Source organism: Brachycentrus maculatus, unplaced genomic scaffold, assembly GCF_059751285.1.
Source record: "Brachycentrus maculatus isolate JH-2025_06_01 unplaced genomic scaffold, ASM5975128v1 h1tg000218l, whole genome shotgun sequence".
NCBI classification, from domain to species: domain Eukaryota; kingdom Metazoa; phylum Arthropoda; class Insecta; order Trichoptera; family Brachycentridae; genus Brachycentrus; species Brachycentrus maculatus.
In genome coordinates, this window is record NW_028280969.1 from 388,840 (window position 1) to 414,921 (window position 26,082).

The following is a 26,082-nucleotide window of genomic DNA, read 5'->3' on the forward strand; positions in this document are numbered from 1 at the left end:
ATTTTACTGAGGGTTTTTTAAACCCAAATTTGATCATAATTTCATCATCAAATATGCTTTTTAAATTGTCAAAAGACAATGACAAAAAATACCCTAATAAAAGTAAACTTTTCAGAGAAATAGCAGTCTCGCTGGGGAATGTGATGGTAAAATATATGTAAAGTTAAAATTTAGTGCCTGACCTACTTCTTCTTTTTGTATGTTTTTTTTCCTTCTAGAGTGTTCTAGCTAGTGTCAAGTTACTTTTTATTTATACCTTTTACATTCGATATTTAAAAAATAGTATTCCTGTTAGTGATTTAGTTTAATTAGTGATTTTAGTTTGATGAGTTGCCTTAGTTACTAATTTCACTTGGCATGGGTACACAGTCACCTGCTGTTAAGGGAGGGGAGAATAATATGGTTGCATCTAAGAGTTCTCTTAGGGTCGTACTTATTTGCAAACTTATAAATTCACATTCTTTGTCGGTAAAATAATGGCCCTCAGATTCAGCACCCAAAAATATAAAAAAAAAAATAATACAGGCCATTGAAATGATTTTTAAATTTTTAAATTTGTGTATATATTGTTTGTAATTTGATTTACATTACAGATAAGAAAATGACACAATTATGTTTTTTTTGAAAATTTAAATTTTAATATTTATATATTTTACAAAGGAATATTTTTTTTGATAATTCATAGTATTTTGAATAAATAACTTTGAAAAAAGATTGATTTATTTCCACATAACAAGAGTAACGAAATAAATTTGTAGGTTTTTACAAAAAAACTATGCTTTTCTGAAAAATAAACGAAATATGTTTATCCTACCCCTATTTTATAACAAATACGTAGATACTTTTAAAAAATATACTCCGAGGAGATCGGTTTAATTTATGAACACACACGTAACCGCCATTCGTCGGGTAGTTCGCCATCTTGCAGCTTAATTGTTGTCATGTTTACGTTTATTTGTGTCAGAAGGTAAATTTTGGTGATTAGGCAGTTAATTATAAGTTTAAACTAGGATATTGCATCTTTTTGTTACGAATAAAGTCAATATTTATGGGGTTTAGTGACTTTCTGATGCTTCTGAGGCTTGGTTTGGCTGGTGTAACTGTGATTTCTATGCCTGTTAGATTAGGCGCCAAAGTGTATTTTGAGTTTATTAGTGTTATTTAGACTGTTTTCACTAGTTATCCTCATTTAATTATTGAAGTATTCTTGTTACTGTATCTTTTTTCATTAAAATATTCTTGAATATGGGAAGTAATAAACCTCGAGTTCAATACCGAACCGCTTGTTGTCAACCTGGAACCGAAAGCTTCCTTTCGAACAATACAATTTGTAATTGTGGTTTATTGCTGCAATATCGAAAGCTATGCTGATGTTATTAACTTTTAAACATGTATTTTGGTACACAGTAAGGTATTTAAGCTGCGATTCTAGAGTTTATTTTGTTCGCTGTCAAAAGTGGAACGTATTTGGGTTATGTGAATTGTAACATTGTTGATTTTTGTTTTAGCGTAATATTATATCGAATTGAAAAATAACAGGGAGCGAAGATGTTTTACGCACATTTTGTGCTAGCCAAGAAGGGGCCCCTAGCCAAGATCTGGCTGGCGGCCCATTGGGATAAGAAATTGACAAAAGCTCATGTATTTGAGACCAATATTGAGAAGTCTGTGGATGGCATCCTGCAGCCTAAAGTCAAGATGGCGCTGCGGACTTCGGGACATTTGCTCCTCGGAGTTGTGAGGATTTATTCGAGGAAAGCCAAATACCTCCTCGCTGACTGTAATGAAGCCTTTGTCAAGATCAAGGTAATGTATTTCAGATATCTGTACAATTAATTTTTAACATGCTAATTAGAAATAATATTGATATTTTTCATGATTCAAAGGAACACTTGGTGCATGCAGGCCATTTAACGCAGCACCGGCTAAATATAAATATACATCCATATGAAATGAATTTTTAATGTACTAAATGTACTAAATTTCAAATTCAATTTCAATTTATTTATTTATAATTAACATACACATTACAAACTTGAAATTTAAAGCGTATACATTAAAACACATTAAAATCGAAAATAAGCAAGAATACTATTGCTAAAGGTGTAGAAGAATCCCGCTTCGGAAAACTCCTTCAGACACATGGAACAGATCAATATCCAATGAGATATTGTTCAACATAGTGGTAGCTCTTCCTACAGGCATAACCATTGGCAGGTTGAGCCTGTGTATAGGAATGTGAAACAATCTAGGCCGACGCTGTCTTAGATAACTATCTGGAACATACAGACCAATCCTCCGGATAATTTCAGGAGTAATTTAATCATATTTGTAGGCCTGGTTTCAATTTCAGCGTAAGCGGATAATATAGTATATAGTACAGATACTTTAAAAATAATCGATAATTAGTATTTAAAAATTTTAATTACTGTTGAAATTTTATTTAGTATCTCAAGTTATCTCAATCACTAAACAATACCTTAACTCCTAATTAGTCTGGATAATTGAGGTAATGCTGCATTTTTTTTGGTTTGCAGAATAATATTGTTCATTGTTGTGTGTACTACGACTTTTTTGCCTGTGTCGAGTTTACTACTACACTATCGAATATTTAAAAATGGAATCTGTTAATTATAAAAGAAAATTGGAATAAAGTTTGGGAAGGACCAATCAAAATTTGTATTTAATTCTGCAGATGGTTCGTCCATGAATGGTGGATTTACCTTTACATTTAAAAATAGAGTTTGTTAATTATAAAAGAAAATGTATTGTAATGTTCAATAAGGACCAATTTCAATTGTATTTAATTCTACAGATGGCTTTCCATCCATGAATGGTGGATTGACCTTTACATTTAACAATATAATTTTTCAATTATAAAAGAAAATATGTAACAAAGTTTGGTAAGAGCCAATTGTGATTGTATTTAATTCTACAGATGGCTTTCCGTCCCGGTATGGTGGATTTACCGGAAGAGCACCGTGAGGCCGCCATGAATGCCATCACCCTTCCGGAAGTATTCCATGACTTTGACACCGCCATGCCGGAGTTAAAGTAAGATTTCATAATTTATTATTATTAGCATTGGATCAGAATGGGGACGGCCATGAAAGACTTAGCAATACCTCTGAGGTGTGTATTATCGAATATATTGCAAATTGAGTTAGCTAGGAGGGTGCCAGGACAGACAAAATTGGAGAAATCCAAGTATGGTGATGTTTTATCAGTCAATTCCTGATTATCACATTCTTTGCGGGCGGTTTTTTCATCAAACCCAACCCTAATTATACTAGGACAGTTTGCCGCCCGACCCTCAGTATACTAACCACAAACCAAATTTCTTGTCTTTTGCGTAGCCTCACAGAAAAAAATTCAAACGGAGTCAAATCGCATGATCTTTGTGGCCAATTGACGTCGCCAAAACGTGAAATTCAATAAAGCCATAATTGGTCGTGTTGTGTGGCTTGTTGCCCCGTTTTGTTGGAACCACATATCATCTAAGTCATGATCTTCAATCACCGGCCAAAAAAATCTGTTTTCATTCGACCATATCGCTCCGAATTTACTGTAACCGTCTGCCAATTTGCATTTTCGAAAAAATACGGGCCAATGACACCTTTCGACCATAGAGCATACCAAACATCAGTAACGACATTACAACAACCTTACGACATCAGTTACGCATCCACTCTCTTCAAAAATCTTCACAATTTTACTGATTATTTGCGTAGTTGGTCGATAATGACGACCATAATCAGCGCGTATAATGCGCGAAAAGTGGCTACGTTTAAATCCCCACTTTTATGGTAAGTTTTAATAATTTCAACTCCTTGTTCGTTTGTTGAACGATGCATTATCGTAAATGGCAAACATTCAACTAATATAATGACACCTCAGATGACAGCTGAGTTCGACAGGCGTCAAATGCCAGTGCTTTCATCTTGAAACCACGAAACGAATGACCCTGTAGTATGCGATATTTATAATTTATTAATGTATTTTTTCCCTTCAGTGATGTAGATATTGAGGCCCAGTTTTCCTTAAACCAATCGCGAGCTGAAGAGATCACGATGCGTGAGGATTACGGCTCTCTCACTCTCGTAACACACGATGATGGCTTCGGAGACATTGGGTTTGACACCGACGGACCCGACATCATGAGAGATGCCATGGGACCCGAAGCGTCTCTGGAACAGGTAAATTTATATTTTAAACCTTGCTATATATTTTATTTAATTTCATAACTGTAAAGAATAGCAAATGTCGCTGATTACAGGGCTCCTACTGTTTTAAACATTAAACACTATTTATTTATGGTGAACTTAATAGAAAGTTATTATGGGTTTAACCCTTCAAGTAGTAGTACTGGTAGAATAATTTCCCATCATACCTTTATGGAGCCACATGCATCTCTGGGAAAGAATTACCCCAGAAAATTTAAATTAAGTACGAAACTATGCTGCCACCTCTAGGGATGTCAGCAGAACTTATTTACTAATTGACTACCCAAAATTTTCAGACAAATTGAACTATAATTTTTATTTCATTTAAAAATAATTCCCAGACTTCTACAACTAAAAAGGTGTTGTTAAAATTGCCAACGTAATTAAAAGTGATTTTTTTGTACAGTTTCTGCTAAATCACGACTCGAAAATAACAATTTTTTCACATTTATTTTGGTGTTTTTTGTATGTTTTTTTTTGTACTTCTGGCTTTTGCTAATATTATCACAAAGATATTGAATATTACGCAATTTGCTGAAGAATTACTAAAAAATATTAATTTCATTAATTGATTCCGCAGCCACAATGTGCTAAAATCTATACATTTTCAATGTAAGTTTTACTTAGTAAATATTTTGAATTTATTATTTTCTAACATTTTTTCCCTTTTTTAGAGTAATCTTCTGTTTGCGGACGGTCCATCAATAGATTTGGGAGGCAAGGAGTCCATGTCTGCTCCCATGGGGACTGCGGGCCCGAGCATGGTGCCCCCGTCAGGGCCCACCATGGCCTCCCCCGCAGCCCGCCATGCCGCACCGTTGGATGATGGCTTTGGAGGAACTATCGGAGATGATTTCTCCCGTAAGTGCCTTTTTTATTATTTGTTTATTAACATAAATTGTATACATTTATTTAAATCACAATTTTAAACATTGCAGAGACCCACCAAGCCACCTTGTGTGTCTGGTCGGTGGAGTTCTTTTCGAATACATTTTTTATTGTTTTGAACCATTTTAACCACAAAAATACTTACATACACAAAAATAATACACCCAAAAAAAGAGAGAAATATTAAGAATATAAACATTTTACAATTTTCATAAAATAAACTCTTGATTATTCACCCATTCCTTTATTTTGCCTTTATTTTGCCTTTGTTCCATATTTTATTTTGACCTCTAACATTTGATTCATTTATAGCAAGCAATGTGGTCTCACAAGAATCTCTGTTTGCAAAAAATACCTCTTATGGGCAATGTCTTGCAAATATTTTTTAATTATGTTGTGGAATAAATTTTCTTTCTTCCAATATTATCTCTACACTATATGCCTATCCCAAAAGTGCAATATAAATATGTATAGAAAAAAAAGAAATAAATTATTTTTTCTTTTGTATTTATTGTCATCACACCGCGAACAATTAATAAAAATGCGTAATCAAATACTTTTGCTTGTGATTGCAGACGCGGGAGGACTATTCGAGGGTGACCTGTTCGGGGAGGTGTCAGCCGGCCCCGGAACGGGCGGCGGGGGCGCGGCAGGAGGCGGAGGCGGGCTGCGCCGGGAGCTGGAGGAGGCTGCCGCAGCCGTGACCCCGAGGGCGGCCGCCCACCACGCAGACGGCCGGCACGACTCGGACGATGACGACGAGGACGGGATGGACCACTACGACGGGGGGATGTCTCCCTCACACAGGTATGTTCAAATTCATTCAAACCCTTATCCGCACCCCAGTGGCGCATAGGGTGCTGCATCGTATAAACGCAGTATTACATTGATTGTTTACACATGACGGAAAGGTGGTCAGCCTTCCGCTTCAGCCCACCAGTCCAGGGTAATATTGAATAAATATTAAAATAAAAAAAAAATGCAAAAAATGCCATGTTAGCATAATTACTGTAAAACCTTTTTGTTAATTATTTCGGAATTTACTTTGTGGTATGACATGATTGAATTTAAAATACTGAAATTAAAAAAAAAAACTTATACTTTATATTTGTACCTCTAGATGGAAGCATTTGCAGCTTCCGAAACTAGTCGTAGTAAAATCTAATACTCAAGTAGTAAAAAAACAATTGGTTTAGTTTGAAGATCCTGTTAACTTATTACTTCAGCCTTCTTCTTGTGTCCAGTATTGAACAAAGACCTCTCTCTTGGACTTCTACAGTTCTGTTGGACGCGACTCTCTTCCAGTGCAGACCCACCACTTTTTATCAGACCTGAAAAGTGATTGTGGTAAGGTGGGGTTAAAAATGAACAAATGCTAAACATATCCCTTAGAGATCAATCCTGTTATATTGCACAGTAAACCTCGCCGCTCCTTATATGACATCTTTATTTATCCATCAATATTAATTTTCTTTCTATCAAAGTGTCCCCATCAGTTATAACTGTGATTTATTCCATTACCACCTTTATTAAATTATGTTTACATTACAGTTGGGACGGTTCCGCGCACGGATCTCCCCACCGCGGCCAGGGCTCCAGCAGCGAGCAGCAGCAGGCCGGCAGCGGCTCTCCGCACCCCCAGCTGCCCGACCACCTGCTGCTGCCCCCGCCCAGTGTCCCCCCGCCCAGTGTGCACGCCCAGGTAACTTATAAACTAACTAAATGTGTGAATATAAGTGATTTTTTCACTGTTATATTTATTCAATATTACCCTGGACTGATACCTGAAACGGAGGGCTGATCACCTTTCCTTTATGCGTAAACGATCAAGATTACACTGCGTTTATATGACGCAGTGCCCTATGCACCATTGGGGTGCGGATAAGGGTTTTATTATTATTATTAAATATGTTTGTCCACCTCTGTAGCGCAGTGGTCAGTGCGTTTGGCTACCGTGCTGGAGGTCCCGGGTTCGATTCCCAGGGGGGTAAAAATAAATATGGCCAATTTTCACTCTCATATTTATTTAATATAACCCTGGACTGGTACAAGAAGCGCAGGGCTGATCACCTTGCCTTCATGCAATTAACGATCAAGATAACACTGCGTTGCTACGATGCAGTGCCCTATGCACCATTGGGTGCGGATAAGGATTAGAAGAAGAAGAAGAATATGTTGTGACAACTTGAGTAGGTCCCTACCATCGACAACAATGTTACCAAGTTGCCAGCACTGACAGACTGGTCACGTTGGCCACCCTAACTAGCTGGCGGGAGGAAGTCCATAAAAGACGCAGACATCCATCTTCTCGCTCTTCTTTATCATTTGTCGCTCACCGGGAAGCCAATAGCCAGCATCCCAGACTGCAGCATTATTGTTAGCTAGATTCAGTTATCTATATTCTTAACGACATCTTGAGTGTGTACAAATACTTGTTTATAAATCTGGATTATCTCCAATTATAGGAGTTATTTATCATATTATTCATAAGAGTTTCTGCTCAATAAAAAAAAGTTTCTTCGTCTCACCAATAGATGTCACTAGCGAAAATTCTAGTGATTCTTGTACAATGTTTCAAAATTGGATCAAATATATAAAAACTTCCAAAAATTTGAGGAGTGTGGTTAACCAAGCCTATGACAGTCGTAAGCCCTGTAAATACCCAGACTTGCATATTCTTCTTCATCTATGTTAAGATGTCAAAAATGTATTGACTTCTTCTTTATTGTATTTTGCCTTGCTTTCATGAGATCAATGATCAACTTAACTCCGTATCGATTTGATGATTTCAATTTTGGATTTCAATTTATTTGGATTTCGAATCGCATTTGGATTTATTTGATTTATCTAGACTCCATTACTATCAACTGGTACTAACCCTAATTTAACATGTTTTTGTTGCCAGGAATTGGACGAGCGGTCATACACGCCGATGCTGATAGACCGCGCCCCCAGTCGCACCGGGGAGCCCCTGGCGGGGGTCGGGGCGGAGGGGGCGGCCCCCGGCCGGGAGGGTGAAGGGGACGGGGAGGGGGAAGGGGACCACACCACGCTGCTGCACAACGAGGAGGAGTCCTTTGCCCTGGCGCCTGTCGATGCCTCCATCCTTAAAGGTGATAAAAAATATTGATTTATTTATTGTAACTACAGACAGTTGGTAGAATTACATATTGAATCGTTGGGTAATATATCCAAAATAAAACAAGGTTTTTGTTGGATTGAATTCTACATTTATTTATGTATATCTTAATACGTGACGCATTTCGTCTCCTTAGGACATTATCAAACACTCCTGTTTGATAATGTTCTAAGTAATGTGTTTGATAGTGTCCTAAGAAGACGAAACGCGTCACGTATTAAGATATACATAAATAAATGTAGAATTCAATCCAACGAAAACCTTGTTTTATTTTGGATATATTGCCTAACGAAAAATATTGATCCCTTTTATTTGATTCGTTTGTATTATATCTGAAGATTTGATTTTGTCATCAGTTTTTTCACTCACTCGTAAATCCCTGCACAGTGCCCACTTTTTTATTATTATAAGAAACGGCGTAGTAGTTAATTTGAGCAATTCAATTGCCTGAATCACGCCCGGGCTAGATTGGGAACTGGTCAAATAATTGGTACACCCTTTAACCCACCCACACATCAGTTTAATGATTTGTCAAACGATGACGCGCTAATATTTTGCATTTGATAAAACGAGAACAAACATAGAAATAATTTTTACATGCAGAAAAAGGTAGCACACACTGAACAGATTGATTTTTGTGGTATAAATCAAGCCACAACAAATCATAAAGGTGGAGACTGACCGGAGCATTTCGTTGTAACATAGCGTCTTAAGATCGCTCGCGGCGAGCATCACCGAGCATCCGAATTATGGATGGAGCGCTCGGCTCGGTGTACTGACTGCCTGAATGCTCACATCGTAACGTGTTACGTTACGATGAAATGCTCCGGTCAGTCTCCACCTTAACGCTCACGTGTGACTCATACACTTTTGAAGCTTTATGTGTGCTGCCACTTATTTCATAAACTTATAATTTATTTATAGGCATAAACAAAAAGAGAAGGATGCCGCAATACATGGATTTGACTTCCGCAGGTAAAACATTGTCATATTTTCTGTCGCAGGTATAACAAAGGCGAAACGCAAGCGCAAGCTCATTGTGGACGAGGTGAAAAACATATCGGGAGAGGAGATGAAGAACCAGCTGTCCAACACGTCCGACATTGTGACCACCCTGGACCTGGCCCCGCCCACGCGGCGCCTCATGCACTGGAAGGAGACGGGCGGGGTGGAGAAGCTCTTCGCTCTTCCCGGGCGCCCTATACCCTCCAGGCATCTCTTCAAGGTCAGTTGGGATCACTTTGTATTTGTAGACTTCCATAATCTCATCTTAAAAATATTCTTCAGTTCTTCAAGTTCAAAAACATATCGGGAGATGTCCGCCTCCGTGGTGGTTAGCATGTTTAGCTACTGTGCTGGGTTCTATTCCCAGGGGAGTGAAAATAAATACTAGTGATTTTACACTGTAATATTTATTTAATATTACTCTGGACTGGTTCCTGAAGCGCATGAGTGATCACCTTGCCTTCATATAAGTAATGATCAAGATAACACTGTCAATTCGATGCAGTGCCCTATGCACCATTGGATGCGGATAAGGGTTATAAGTAAATTCTTCAAACCCTTATTCGCAATCCAATGGTGCATAGGTCACTGCATCATATAAAAGCAGTGTGATCTTGATCGTTAAGACATGAAGGAAAGGTGATCAGCCCTCCGCTACAGGTACCAGTCCAAAATAATATTAAATAAATATTAGAGTGAAAAAAATCACTTATATTTATTTGACCTTTCCCTGGGAATCAAATTAAAAATTTTTATCCCCTCTTTGCAAAATAATTCCATTGAATAAGCTTTTATTGTAAAAGAAAAACACTTGTTTTTTTACCACGTGAGTTTATTTTATTATAATGACTAGTTTCGGAAGCAATGCTTCCATCTCCAGGTCTAAATATAAACATAAACTAGTTACAATAAAATAAACAAAAGTTTTTCTTTTACAATTTTGTCATGTCTTACCACAAAGTGAATACCGAAATAATAAATAGAATAAGCTGTTTGTGAAATGTGCGGAGGGACATGATAATTAATGATCGCATTGTTGGTTCCTTTGGCAGAATTACCAGCGCAACATGGCGTACCGCGCCACGGACCTGGATGATGCGGAGGAGCGCGACAGGGGGGCTCCGGAGCAGGCGCTGCAACAGGCCAGTCCGCCCACTCCGGCTCCCCAGCAGAGGAGGTCGGGCAGGAAGAGGAAACTCGAGGAAGTGGTGAGGAAAATACAAATACAGTGAAACCTCTGTCTATCGTTTTTAAAGGGACCTATTGAAATAAACAGTGAATGCGGGAAAACAATGAATGCGAAATTAAGAGATCAATACACAAGAATATACAATCCAGTAGATTCCATCCTCCCAATCAACAACAGTAAGTCAATAATGACGATAAGCCAACAGTATATATTCGGCTTTGCAAATAAAATTAATGTTTTCAATCTTTCAAAGAGTGTGCATGCGTCTGAAAATAAAGGTACAGGCAGCGGGTCCTCTTCATCAATATTGACCTCTTCAGCTGTATCCATCAACCTTGAATCACAAAAGCTTTCGATAGTTTCTATCCCACACGTTAGAATATTGTCGTCGAATTTAACAAAATTGCGAAAATTTAAAAGAATGCAAAAAAAAAAGACAAAATTTATCAAATATGAAGCGTAATTCAAACGATGAATACGGTTAAATGGTGGATAGAAACGATCGATGCAATCTATTTTTGTATGAAATGAATACGGGGTCGAAGAAATAAACGATACATCCGCGAAAACGATTATTCGAGGAACGATATATAGAGGTTTCACTGTATAAATATAAATTAGAAGGAAGTCCTCTTTTCAACTTATATTGAGTTGCTCTGTGTTAAATAGACACTGAGCTGGGTACTATGTCGGCTTACACAATTAGCAAATGCAGAATATTTTCAAATAGACAATTTAAATTTATTTTCGAAACCATTTCGTAAAATGGATGAAGCAAATATTTTTTAATCCCCTTCACGAGCGTACATGATACATGCGTCTTTTCTCCACCATTCCGCGCTAATCCGTATCACGTACGGGCACGAGGTAAAATATCTGTGACAAAAATATTTAATGCGTACTGGATACACATCCGGATGAGACGGAGAGAGAGGGGATGCGATAACGAGAAATAATATCAGTTTCCTAAATGCACCTATTATGGCAACATTTTGTCAGGTATGAATAGTACAAACATTGTTTTCATAATTCTTTACAAAAAGGTTGATTTTTTAACCTGTTTCTCAGAAAATAACCTGAGAGTAGGGTGGTTAAATTAGCTTAATTATAATTTTAAATATTAATCTTATTTTGGGTCCTTCAATTTAAAATTAATGAGCTTTTACTATACTGTTCTATGTATAGTACCTGCTCAGTACAGTACCTATCTAGTAGACTAAAAAGTCGCAAGTGTTCACAGATAGCGATGATCTGGCAGCTACAAGGCCGCTGGAAACTGATTGATACATAACTATGTTCCCTTCTAGGCTAGCGCTACTCCTGCCCATGAACCTGAAATCCCTGACATGGAGATACCGGCTCCCGTACCACAAGACTATCAGCCCTCAATAGGTATGGTGAAACATTTTGTTATCCTGTCTTTTTTTACAATTTGTATAATAAAGTACACTGAACTAATATTTTTTTTCACTCAATTTCGAACACGGTGCAAAAAAAGCTAAATTCAACTATACTGGTATAAGTCATACCAGTTTAGATTAATACACTAAACTCCGATTTTGAAATAATGAAAAAGATTAATAATATCAAACATTTATCATTCCTTATATATAAAAGAAGATGGAAGTCTGAGCACACTTCCAGACGTGCTCAGACGTCCATCTTTCATATAAAAAGGTACGATAGATGTTTCATATCAAGTTGAAACCTATAATATTGACATCTCATCCATAGGGTGAATAATCCAGTGTATTTAATAAAATAATATTAATATTATCTGTCATTTATTTTACAATGCCTATAAGCAATTTGGAATTTACTACATCTCTCGCATGCACTCACTACTCGGTATTATGCGCTGAGAGATATGTAAATAATTTTTTTGTTACTTTTTTTTTAATAAAAATTATGTTTTAATCAAAATTAAGATTCAAATAAAAAATTTAATGAATTTCATTTTTTGATATTCTGATTCTGATTTGATATTTTTATATGAGGAACACTATATTTTTATTTTAGTATTCTTATTTTCCATGGTATCGCGTGAAACATATCTATTATGTAATCAGGGAGTTTAGTATAATCAAATCTGGAGTACAATTTTGAATTAGTCTTGATTTTTTTTATTTATCTGCTACAGAAACTCCGGAAATGTTACCTCCGAGCACTCCCGGCTATCCGCAGACACCCGGACATGATATGGACCCACAAACTCCAGGTAACAAATGGATATTTTTCTTTCTTTTCTCTGCCTTCTTCTTGTGTCCAGTATCCAGAACAAAGGCCTCCCTCTTGGACTTCCACAGTTGTCTGTTGGACGCGACTCTTCTAGTGCAGGCTTGCTACTTTTTTAAATGTCATCGGACTAACTTGTCTGGGGATTACCCTACCCCACCGTTAGGATAAGGCAACCAGTATCTATAAATGTTTTTTTTTGTATTATAGGTGGTATGCTCAGCAGCCTAGGACCTTTGACACCTGGAGTTTTAGGCCCCCTCACCCCAGGCACCTTACTCCAGGGCGGTATCACCCCCGGAGGCCTACAGCACGGCGGGCTCACTCCCGGAGGATTGCAGCACGGCGGGCTCACCCCCGCCGACTTGCACCACGGCGGCATGACCCCCACCGGCTTGCACCACGGCGGCATGACCCCCGGGGGTCTTCAGCACGGCGGGATGACCCCTGGGGGGCTGCAGCACGGCGGGATGACTCCTGGAGGCCTGCAGCACGGCGGCATGACTCCCGGTATGCACCACGACAGCGACATGATGCAGCACGGAGGCATGACGCCCATGGGCTTGCAGCACGGCGGCATGACCCCGGCCGGGCTACACCACGGCGGAATGACGCCGGCAGGGTTACATCACGGCGGGATGACCCCGGCCGGGCTACACCACGGTGGGATGACACCCGGAGGCCTGCAGCATGGTGGCATGACTCCCGGAGGCCTGCAGCACGGTGGAATGACCCCGATGCAACACGGCAGCATGATGCATCACGGTGGAATGACTCCCTCTGCCTTGCAGCACGGTATGGTGGATGATATGCCGATGATGCCGCATCTTCCTGCTGATCAGGTAAATAGTAAATAAAATACCAAATACTTTATTGAATTTAGAATTCAGGTTATTTTTTCTTCAAATTATCCAATGGAGTTTGCAGAATTTGGTACATTTGGAATTAAGTACAATTTTACATAGAGTTGAATTATATTGGGAGATGAACAATAAAAAAGTCGAATGGTTGAAGTGACGTGTCTGTTGTTTGGCAGGTTTCCTCCCTTCTGGGGGAGCACGGGACCCCCGGAGGAGTGCCCCCCTCTCCGCTGCGCCCCGGCCTGGAGCTGGAACACACAGTCCCCATGGAGCCCCTACCGCTGCACGGCATCGCAGAACAGACACACCACTACCAGGTAAATTTTAAATATTTTTTTTTAAAGTAGAAACATAGGATTCAGCTATAGGACTGTAGTCAGTTTGCTATTTGTTTTTTTATTTTTATTATTACTATTATGATATCGTGGGTATACTGGCAAAAAACGTTAACTCTAAAATCCCTGTTTGAATAATCCTAATACATAATATTTAAAGCTTATAGCCTGAATAAAATACCCGCTGTTAAAATTAAAGTTGGACTTGTAAACTACTTAATGTATTTTGCCAGTTTATAGAATGTTGAAAACTTTATAATACTGCATCATTAGGGCGTTTGTGCACTACATGAAATTTTACCGTCCGGCACTTCAGTTAGTGCGATAAAACAATGATTGGCTTGGATTGGCTTGTGCTTTTTTTCATCTTTCTTTGGATCGGTGCTCTTGATCGGTGCGTGAACACGTTGTGCGTAAATTCGATCACGCTAAACTGTTGTAGTCGCTTTTATTTTTCAAAACCGTACTGCCGGACAGTAAAATTTCATCTAGTTATCAAGCTGCCTTAGTCAAATTTGCATATTTTCGAGTTGACGTTTTTTGCCAGATGTATTATGACTTTTTTATTTTATTAATGTGCGGTCATATTATTATGACTTATTAGAACACCGAGGAAAACTTGTTTGCAAGCATGTATTCCTCATGATCAAGCCATTGAAATACTTGGTATTATTTTTTGACATCTCATCAAAGATGAAGAAGAATATGGACGTCTGGGCATTTGCGAGGCTGACGACCGTCTTAGGCTGGTTTAAGTGATCACTTTACACATGTGTAACATTCACCAATTCTACCCATTATTGACAACCACACTACTCAAATTCTTGGAAGTTCTATATACATGAACCAATTTAGAAACCATGTTCTTGAATCACTAGAACTTCACTAGAGACATCCATTGGTGAGATACTTTTTATTAAGCAGAAACTTTTTACTAAGCAGAAACTCTTATATTAGTATGTGAGGTCCGAATCCTGGATTACAATCACACACATGATGATTTTGTGAACAAGTATTTGGACACACTCAAAATGTTGCAAATACTTGGTCACGAGGAACGCTTGATCAAGTATTTGAATTGCTTGCAAGTGGTCAGTTCAAGAGCCTGAATGGGAAACGAAGATTGTTTGCAAAGATTGGTATGGTGTTCTATTCTCTCTGCTTATTCCCTATGAATTTCACCTCAGCTGTCTTGTGTGATCATGGGTGTGCCTAATTAGCCAAGGACAAGGAGAGACAGTTTAGACAGAGCGAGGCAATTAGATTACTCCGCTTTCTTTTGATTCGATTTACGGCGTCTCGCTTATATACTGGCCGCTGTCAGACACCGCGCGGCGCTGCGCTGGAAAGGACGTGGAATCTGTGACTCAGATGGCGGCGAGTTATGAGATACGTAATACGACTTCCATACAAATATGAACAGGGATCTTTTGGTACCCCGCTTCAAATCACATGTAATTTTTGCATGATCGGGTTAAGTTTGTAATCTAAAATTAACCGTTCGCTGCATCGTGTATCAAATTTGTTACATAGCCAAAAGTTAGTGTTAAAACATATCGTAGTCATACAGGAGAAAGTGACCAAGTGCATTTCTTACAAAAACGTGATCATCGACTATTTGATATCTTACTAGCTTAATATTGCCCTGGAAAATATCCCCAGGGATTTTAATCATGGAAGTATAATATATTGACTCGTTAAAAATGACTAACTGCATTGATGTTTATTTTCTTGCTAAGCAAAAGTGACTTAAATCGCCCTCCTGAACATGTTACGCTTTGTTAGTTGGTCACTTTCTCCTGTACGACTACGATATATCAATATCTCATAAGGATAATCATTGCATGTTGTTGCAAATTTGATACATAAATGTTTTCTTGATTTTTCTTTGTAAAATTTTTTAATTATTTTTAATTTGTTTTTCCTCTAATGTTTAGAGCAAGATACTATAAATTTTCCATTATTATTTAAAATGAAAAAAATCATGCAATGAAGGGTTAAGGACAACCATATTACAGTCGATGGATCTATGCCAATTTTTGTTTTATTGAATTGTCACCTAATAAACCGAATGATGGTAATATTGTTTTCCTTTATAGCCTGGTGTTGGTGGCGTCTGTATGGCTAACATGGGCTACGAGGAGTTGCAGCAGCAACACAGCCCACAGGATGACTATGAATTTGCACCCAGCCCGGGACATGTAAGTTCTTGCATTATTATTCTTCTCTATGCGTGTCATGTCAGGTCCCCCTGTTGTCGACTATCACTTGAGAGTAATTGTCCTTGTCTCGGGCAGCTCTAAACAGCGCCTTGACGGTCCTGATCCTCTAATACAATTATTATTGCACATTGTATATTCTCCACAAAATTATTTTGCAGTAGAAGCTTGTTAATAATAATTAAAATACCTTTTATTTTTTAACGATAAAAAATCTTTGAAAAAAATTAACAATGGCGATGAATGAAATCAGTTAGTATAAGTAAATTTTGGGCATTTTTTTAAAATCTCGAATAATTAAAAGTTTTATATGAAAAAATTCTGTGGTAAAATTCAAATAATTTCTTGATTTAACAGTTTTTTCCTGTAATTATAGATTAACACTTCATCTTCCTCAGTAGTGTGATATTTTTTAGTATACTCTGATCCAAATAAATATATATTTTTTAAATAACTTTTTTATGGCAAAATTTTTTAAATTGTAGTATTTTAGTAATCTTACAATCTGTTAAACATCAACATTAGCACATACCAACTGGCTTTTTTATTTCAGTTTTCAAACATTTCAATGTTTTTTCTTACTGTATACGAGGGCCGACCCAAAAGTAACAATAAAAAGTAAATTTTACACACTTAATTAAATGATTTTTTTTTGAAAATTTACACACTTCGCTCACTCCTTTCAAGAACGTCATAAATCAAAAATCGACAATTTTCAGTTGTGCATGTTTTCGAAATGCCCAGAAAATGTACTATATCCCAGCAAAAGATTCATATTTTTAACTTAATATTTACCCGCTACAGAGCAGAAAGTGTGGTTTTTGTATTTTTAAGAAAATGTATTTTTTAATATTTTTTTTAAATATACTAAATATTTTTCAAATGGAGAAAAAACCTTCAGGCTCTACCTAAAAAGATCTATTGCACAGTAAAAAGTTCGATTAGTGGCTTGATATTTATTTTTAATACATTGTATTTTATTTATAAATTTTAAAAACGATCTCCTGAAAAATCAAATTTTTTGATTTATGACGTTCTTGAAAGGAGTGCGCGACTTATGTACCATGTTATGAGCCGAAAAATTAAAAAAAAAATTGGTTAAAAACGGTAATGTTTGGAAGTTTTTTTGACGTTTTTAGTCTCCCGATTTTTACGTTTCAGCGATTTTTTAAAAACAATTTTTTTTTAAACAAAAAATTTTTTTTTATTAAAAACCTTTACTGACGACCCTCAAAATACTGTCCATTACACGCAATGCACTTGTTCCAGCGTTTTTCCCACTGCCCAAAACAAGTAAAAAACTCTGAAATACTGATTGATTTCAAAGCTTTGAGTGACTCTTCTTGAACTTCTTGAATTGTTTGAAATCTCCTTCCTTTCAATTGCCTTTTCATCCTAGGAAAAAGAAAAAAATCACAAGGAGCAAGATCTGGAGAGTAAGGAGGATGCTCTAAAAGCTGAATTTGCAGTTTGCATTTGAAGCAGTTTCAGTGTTTCTTGAGGTGATTTGCCTAGCAGGAAGCAGAATTTAATGTTTGCGCGCTGTTCCATTTGTTTACGTCAAAATTTCTCTGAAACGTAAAAATCGGGAGACTAAAAACGTCAAAAAAACTTCCAAACATTACCGTTTTTAACCAATTTTTTTTTATTTTTCGGCTCATAACATGGTACATAAGTGTGTAAATTTTCAAAAAAAATCATCAATTAAGTGTGTAAAATTTACTTTTTATTGTTACTTTTGGGTCGGCCCTCGTATAGATAAATAAAGCCTTTGAAAAAACTATAATTATATATGATTTTTACATTTTAGATGATATTACTAGAATAACTGCACACATTATAAAGTTGTCTTGTGAAATTTGTACAAATTGAAATAGGAGTCAGTCGAGAGAGAAACGATACGTTCTGAAGTGAATATCGTTTTTGTCTGTAGCCAATTATGTTATTTAATCAGTGACCAGAATGAATCTGTTGTCCGTGAGTATGATTGTGATGTCCTTGCAGCCGACGGAGGAGCAGCTGCAGGACGAGACGGACGAACAGTTTGAGGAGAGGGTGCTCAACAAGCGAGCGGCCCAGCTGTTTGGGCAGATCCGCATCAAGCTGGTGGACCGAGGGGAGCTGCACCTCAGCGAGCTCACCGCCAGGAACCGCCGCAAACAGGTAATGCCACCGCCCTCTGTAACATTGTTCCGCAAAGTGTGTGCCGCGGCACACTGGTGTACCGTGGTGATTAGTTGGTGTGCCGCGGAAAAAAGTCTAGTTTTGTGAAAATAGCACAATTGCTGCAAATTTTGTTTTGTTTTTTTTTTTGAATTACCTAACGCCCAAGTGACTCTGAAATCTAGCTACGGCTTATGCAACACCGTTTATCATGTCCCTACTCAGGCTTCAACTTTATAAGTTTCATAGCCTATGCCTACTTGTGAGTGGATTTACTCTTTATGTTTAAAGTTACTCTAATTTCATGTAATTCATGAGTGAAAATTCTGGGCAAAATCACTCGCTGCAAATTTTGATTGCCTGTGCTCAGTTATATAGGCTCACATTTCGCATTAAATATAATATGTTATCATAATATGGTAAATATGCACCTCTGAAATTTCTCAATTTGGTAGGTGTACCTTGAATACAAAAAGTTTCCCCTTGAAATACCTTGAATACAAAAAGCCCCGCTTTCCAAGGAATAAACATGAAGTTGAAAACATGGGTGAAAAAAGACGCTTCTTCTTCTCCCTTGCTCTATCCCAACTTAATCTTTGTGGTAACTAAATTAACTTTGTGGATCATATTGATATATTGTTTCGAGAAATAAAAGGACTTTGTGTTTTGATCCACTCACATTTTTAGTAACCAACATGTTGCCCTCTTCAGGGTTTCAGTCATAAATTAAACCCTGAAAACTAGTTGGTTGATAAAAATGTGAGTGGATCAAAACACAAAGTCTTTTTATTTCTCAAAATAATATGTAAAGTTTTTATTACAATGATTAAAGAAAACACTTGTTTTTTACCACTTGAGTTTAATTATAGACTACAAGTTTTTATTCACCGACGGTCGTCAGACCTGGAACCAGGGTGGGACTGGGTATTTATTCGTCGATTGTTTTAATATTCCAGGTGGCTCAGAAGTTCTACAGTATGCTCGTGCTGAAAAAGTTCCAGGTATTGCAGATCAGACAGTCGGAGCCGTACGCGGACATCGTTATCAGTAAAGGCGCTCAGTTTGACACAGATTCCTTATAAGCAGACTAGACTCATCCTAGGATAAGTGCGTAACCCTTTGTGGACTATTAGCGCGGCGAGTCCAATTCAATCGGCCGAGTTCAAAAGGGCGTAAGCTATATTTCGAACATCTTAGGGTGAAGACTGACCGGAGCATTTTGTTGTAATGCACGTTACGATGCGAGCATTCAGGCAGTCAGTACAGCGAGCCGAGCGCTCCATCCATAGTTTCGGATCCTCGCTGATGCTCGCCGCGAGCGATGTTACGATATTATGTTACGACGAAATGCTCCGGTCAGTCTCCACCTTTACACCGGAGCCATTTCAGTGCCTTGTTGGATTTTGAATCAAAAAGCATTACGGAAAAGCCAATTTTGCTAAAGATTTGATTTGGACAGATAGTAAATTGTTTCATTTGTGCCAAACAGATGACAAGTCGCTTACTCCTTTCAAGAATGTCATAAATTAAAAAAACTTGATTTTTCAGGAGAACGCTATTAAAGTTTAAAAATATATTACAATGTATTAAAAATAAATATCAAGCCACTTATTGAACTTTTTACTGTGCAAACAGATCTTTTTAGGTAGTTTTACCTCCATTTGAAGGTTTTTTCTCCATTTGAAAAATATTTAGTTTATTTAAAAAAATAATTAAACAATACCTTTTCTTCAAAATGCAAAAACAACACTTTTTGCCCTGTAGCGGGTAAATATTAAGCTAAAAATATGCCTCTTTTGCTGGGATATAGTACATTTTCTGGGCATTCCGAAAACATGCACCACTAAAAATTGCTGATTTTTGATTTATGACGTTCTTGAAAGGAGTGAGCGAAGTGTTAATGGTTGAAGTCATAAAACCGGATTAAAATTCAAATGAGGCATAAATTATCTAATAAGAACGGTTCATGTTGCTTACGCCCTTTCCCTTTTCGAAACTTAACATGAATTTTACACGTTACCGCATTTTTAAAAAAAATATGTATTTTTGTTATCATGTGTATTTTTGAAATGATTACTCTTTTATTTTTACATTTAGAATTGTGGTAGATATTTCGTTTTCTTAGCCATATTGAATGGTGTATGCAGCGCTGCATTGTGTCGATGCAGTGTTATCTTTATCATGAAAATGCCAACTGCTTAGCTGCTGATGCGGTCAGTGATGTTTTTATTTATTGAGACTAAAGTTTTTTGTGATTATTATTTTCTTTTACAAAGGTAAATGGTAAAAATTACTACAGTAAAAGCTTGTTAATTCAATATTAAAGGGACCAAAATTCTTAACATATTTTAAACTTTGAATAAGCATATTACATTTTTTATTCATTTGATGCAATATAGATGTTCAATAATGGGCAGAATGGTGAATGTTACACAAGTTTATAAAGAGATCACTCAAGCAAGCCAGGCCGTAAGCCCCGCGTTACTCAGACCTTCTTTTGCATAAAAACAATAGATGCTTCATCTCAAGTTCAGACACCTAGTTGAAGAAATAATACACGCAGTTAATGAAATTTGTAATTTAAAACAATTGATATTTGTATTTTTTTATATATATATATATTTTTTAAATGAAATTATTTGCTCTTTTCTTTTATACTATTTAAAAAAAATCTAAATCATTTTTAAGAATTTTTAATTAAAAAAAATATTTGAATTTTTTTTTAACAAATTTTGAATTTTTTTCTCAACTATGGCTAAATGTATGAATATACATACAAATGTAAGTTTTTTTACTGACATTTCTTGGTGGAACTGCATTCTATGTAAGAAATAAAACAAAAATAGCTTTTTTTCTTAATTAAAGAGGAAAACACATATAGGTTAATATTTTGTTTCTCATATTTGAATGATTGTCCTTTTATTTAACTAGCTTTTACTGTATTTTCTTTTTTATACTAGTTTATTATATTTATATCTCTTATAAATTTCAAAATGATCTTTAACAAATTTTAAATTTTTTTATTTCACTTTTGGAATTTTTTATGCTATATATAATTTTTCACAATGGTAAATGTTGAATTTTGAATAATTGTATGGTTCAATATGACAAGGCATTGATTATGTAATATCACTATGCTTAAGAAAATAATAATATATTTAAATATGTAACAAAATTTAACAAAAAATGTGTAATACTAAAGACGATATTCCAGGTTTGACATTTATTCCTTTTCAAAGTGCCAGAATATAAAAAAATCTTTTATACAATTTCATTACTATTTCTATATTTTTTTGTGTTTTCATTTTTAGAACACAAAGGGTTATAAAATGATAAATTATATAGAGTTTTATATAAATAGTTTGTAACTTAACTTTAATTTTTATTTGTAATATAAATTATCAACATTTTTCTCATTTTGACTTGGTCTTCATTGCATCGTTAATGAATCAACTTTATAAAATAAGTTTCTCAGTTGTTTGATACTAAAATTAATATTGTCACCTTAAGTTTTGATAAAAAAAATATAAATATATACATATGTGTATTTGTTAATCAGTCAACATATAGAAATGGCAACCACAAATTATTCACTATTGGTATATGATAAAGTTTAAATGCATACATTATTTGCTACTTCAGTAACACAGACATTTCTATAAAAGCATGTATTAGATTCTAATAATTATTAGAAAAAATATGGTAAATATCTTATGTAAATCATTGTGATTTAAAAAAAATATTGTTTACAATGCTGCTTCTATAATTATAGATATTTGCTTTAGTTTGAAAAAGCATTTTTTTTGGATATGTTCTTGTGTTGCTGAATCGATAATTATAATGACAGGATCTTCCTAATTTTTAAAATTGGTGTGTTGAATTTACTCCAGCTTTACTCGTAAATAATGTGAGTAATAATAAAAAAGGATGAAAAAAAAACACCAAAATTATGGAATTCATAGTATGTATAAATATTTTATTTCTTAAAAGTTATATCCTCATTTTTTAAATAAAGTATGTTGGTAGGTTTATTGCTCTAAATTATTTCCTGCGACAAATAATTATTTAAATCAATAAAGTTTTGATGCATTTTGTATTTGAAGTCTGTGGTTTAATCCCCCACCACTATTTTAATATATGTACAAATCTTTAAAAAAAAAACACAAATATTCTATATTGAATTTATTTAAAATTGTATCATAGTGCCCTTGTAGTCTAGTAGTTAGCACTCTCTGGGAATATGTAAGGTTCGGGGTTGGGTCCACACAGTATTTGGTCTTTTTTAAAGTTATCTTGGTAACTGAAATCTGTGAACATGGGTTCAGGATCGATCAATTGACTTATTTTTGCTCTGTGTGTGATGCCAACTGCCTCAACTTACTGCTAGTGTGTTTCCAAATGATGAATCACAGTTGCGGGTATAGGGAAAAAATAAAGCAATACACTGTCAATGTTCTTTGTGTGAAATTAGAATAAATTATATTTTCTTTGGTCTACTTGCCAAAATGATGTATAACCTGTCGTTTGTTTATGCTATTAGTGAACTCAATTTTGTACCTTTAAATGATTTAGTTTTGTGTTGTCCAATAAAGAATTTGTATTTAAATTATAAGAAGCTCGGATGTACATACATATTGTTGTTGTTCCAGTTCTCTACAGTAAGAACTCAAAAATATTCAAAGCATTTTTGAGATATTACAGTTCAGAACTAATCTAGCAAATTTAAACAAAAGTGTATATTGATTACTACATACAAACATATTAAAAATAACATATCTATTTTTTGTCACTGATAAATACATATGCCTTTACATAGATCCATTAATTTTGTCTTTTAGCACATGTTTTTTATTTGACTCTTTTTATAATATTATGACTATTATTTAAATTCAATAGATCATATCTTATATGTATGTCTACCAAAGGGAATAATAAATATTATGCAAAATATATATAAAAAAAAACTAGTTGAAATTTAGAAAAAAACTTACCTTTTTTTTCATTTGAGAAGTTGACACATTTTTCCATTTAAAATTGTAACTGCGTTTATGCAAATATTATGTGCATTTTAGAAATGGATTCTTGATTTTTTATAATGACTGATATTTGATCTTTTTCAAATATTCTCATATGTAAGCTTTATTTGAATTTGATCTCAATAACGTACATAAAGATAATGCACCAGAACTAAGCGCACGAGTATTGATAAACCCACTTGCAATTTTCTAGTGTCAAACAACTTACTAACTTTATTTTTAATAAAATTATTTTGTAGTGTGATCACCAAAATTGTAATCTAACAATAGATACATAAAAAAATATTTTCTATGTATTTATTGTTATTTTAATTTCATTTGTAACTTTATTTGATTATCGTGTATGCCTCTTTCTTTAGGATTATTTTTGAATTCCCGCTTATACCTTTATTATTACGCTTCTTATAGCGATTTAACATTTTGTATCGCTCAGAGGACAGTTTCGATTACTGTACAAATGACTTTGGCGGGGTTTAAATAATGTAATGGGTCCTAATACGGCGACGCGGAGCGCCGTACCTAATTTTCACTTGGGCGTACAACTAAAGATTTTATATACATATTTCTCGTAATCTCCATCTGACATTGTGCAGTGTTATTTTTTTAATTAGATGAATATCTATTCTCTCGAAGGATGTATTCACGCAAAGACCAAAGTGTATCTTACACATAGAATATATTTGGGAATATTAGAATAAATTGTGTTAAGGGCGCTTGTTATCATGTGTTAGTTTCCTTTCCGTAGTCTGTAATCAAAGTGACCTGCCACCCGTTGGAAGTGTCCCGAAGTACAAGAAATCAATATTTGGATGTTGTAAGAATAGTGTTGTTAGACAGATTGTTTTTAAAAACTCCAGTACACTGTTGACTCGGCAAAGATCATGTTGCGAGTATAAGTCTGTATGATACAAAAATAAACTGTTTTTCAGATATAGTATATTATTCTAGACGAGTAGGGTAATTTTCTACTTCTAATATTTGAAATAAACATGGGAAGAAAAGGTATTTTATTAATGCATATTTATTATGAGATTTGCTTTGATGCAAAAATTTGTTTTCAGTCACTTTTAAACTTCAAGTCTTTATGTATAGATTTTAATTTCGCATTAAATTTGTTATGATGAAACATTTTGCATTTATTTATTTGTTTCCTCTTCCTAACTGAACATATTGTGTGCTCTAAGGTTGGTTTTTGTCCGCCTCCGTGGTGTAATGGTCAGCGTGTTTAGCTACCGTGCTGGAGGTCCCGGGTTCTATTCCCAGGGGGGGAGGTGAAAATAAATATTAGTGATTTCACCTTGCCTTCATGTAAGTAATGATCAAGATAACACTGCGTCAATTTGATGCAGTGCCCTATGCACCATTAGGTGCGGATAAGGGTTATAAAAAAAAGGTTGGTAATTTCAGGTTTTTACGAAATAGGAACCAAACCTATCAATATTTATGTGCTTGAATGAATCGTCTACCAAAATTTAACACAAAAATATATTCTGTGAATTGTACAAAAGTACCCAATATGTCGTATAAAAAAAATCTTTTATACAACAGTCTTATGCGATTTGAAAATTTATCTATATTTATTTTCAAAATATATTTGGGAAATTTTGTGATGAAAGAAGTCAAACTGAGATTTCTGGGATAGGATGTTAACTCGCAACATTTTTTAGATAAGAAAAACACCGAATAATGTTTAAATTACTTATTTAATCATATATATTTGTCATTAAATACACATAATACTTTTACTCACGTTTGATAACATTAATTATATTAAAGTTTCATCTTATAAAATAAATGGGTCAAATGATCTTAACATTAAAAACAATAAAAGCTACAAATTGAAAACCTTAAAAACTACAATAAATACAGTTACAACTAATAAACAGGGTAAGAAATCTGCTGAAAATTTACACATTAAATAAATCATTGCTTCTCAGAATCAATGACTCGATTTGTGCATTATGTTAATATCTCTCGGACATATAGACAGATTATGACACACACATAATTCTACTTATTTACTTCAGTTCTTTTTCTATGAGGAAATAATATACATTCATCTATAACTCGCACTGCATCGGTCATTAAATGTTATCAGATTTCATACCCTAATTAAAACATTCTCAGAACAGGGAAACAGTACACATCGCTTGCGGCTGTACAGGTGGAATAACAATAGGTATAAATAGATAAAAATCCTTCGTAAATTTAACAAGTGAAAAAGAAAAATAAATGATTTATGCACATTAGTACTATTTCTTTACAATATTAAACATTTACGAAATACCATTTTGATCATCGGTGATTTTCTATTTAGGTATTTGGGGGGTGATTAAGAATGTGTATATTACAGTATGTATATCTCATCATCTCAGGAAGAACATAATTTAATATTTCCGAAGACCGAGTGAATTTCCAATATTGTCGTCAAATAAATCGAGTAACCGGAATAAACATTTTGTAAATATTATAATAAGGTTGGTAGAAGACGATGTTTGCATAGTTGTATGCTACAATCTTCCTTATAGGTGTAAAATGTAATGGATACACACTTTGGCTATCAATCAACATTGTTCAAAATAATATAGTCAAACTCTAGGCTAGAGTTGTGAATAAGGTATAATGCAGCATCTATTCCTAGGACATTCTAACAATCTGATCACATTTTATTAACAAACCTTCTAATTGAGTATTTCAATAGATCAACAAATTTTGAACGATCGGATTTCCAAAGCCTTCGGTACTAAAATATATCCTTTGCAAAGCTGCCAAGAAGAAATCTCGTACATC

At 35.2% G+C, this 26,082-nt stretch overlaps 1 protein-coding gene across 2 annotated transcripts; it reads left to right on the forward strand.

Annotated features, from left to right (window-relative positions):
• The first annotated feature begins 904 nt into the window (after positions 1–904).
• On the forward strand, positions 905–24,418 carry vtd (RAD21 cohesin complex component verthandi). 2 transcript variants are annotated; one of them, XM_088264176.1, is made up of 18 exons: positions 905–967; positions 1,509–1,806; positions 2,939–3,054; positions 4,013–4,196; positions 4,898–5,084; positions 5,687–5,918; positions 6,663–6,813; positions 8,017–8,224; positions 9,255–9,475; positions 10,308–10,463; positions 11,752–11,836; positions 12,585–12,662; positions 12,890–13,360; positions 13,391–13,521; positions 13,716–13,856; positions 15,974–16,075; positions 18,098–18,256; positions 19,213–24,418. In XM_088264176.1, exons 2-18 carry the CDS (start codon positions 1,549–1,551, stop codon positions 19,336–19,338), a joined length of 3,006 nt encoding a protein of 1,001 aa, XP_088120302.1. In that variant the 5' UTR covers positions 905–967; positions 1,509–1,548; the 3' UTR covers positions 19,339–24,418. The 2 variants fall into 2 exon arrangements, with proteins under 2 accessions (XP_088120302.1, XP_088120301.1); XM_088264175.1 differs by having other exon boundaries at positions 12,890–13,521.
• The last annotated feature ends 1,664 nt before the right edge of the window (positions 24,419–26,082 follow it).

Coding starts and splice junctions, on each gene's coding strand:
- vtd (XM_088264175.1), top strand. CDS start 1,549: ATGTTTTACGCACATTTTGTGCTAGCCAAGAAGGGGCCCCTAGCCAAG. Junction 5,919..6,662: donor GGGATGTCTCCCTCACACAG/GTATGTTCAAAT, acceptor TTTACATTACAG/TTGGGACGGTTCCGCGCACG. Junction 6,814..8,016: donor CGCCCAGTGTGCACGCCCAG/GTAACTTATAAA, acceptor TTTTGTTGCCAG/GAATTGGACGAGCGGTCATA.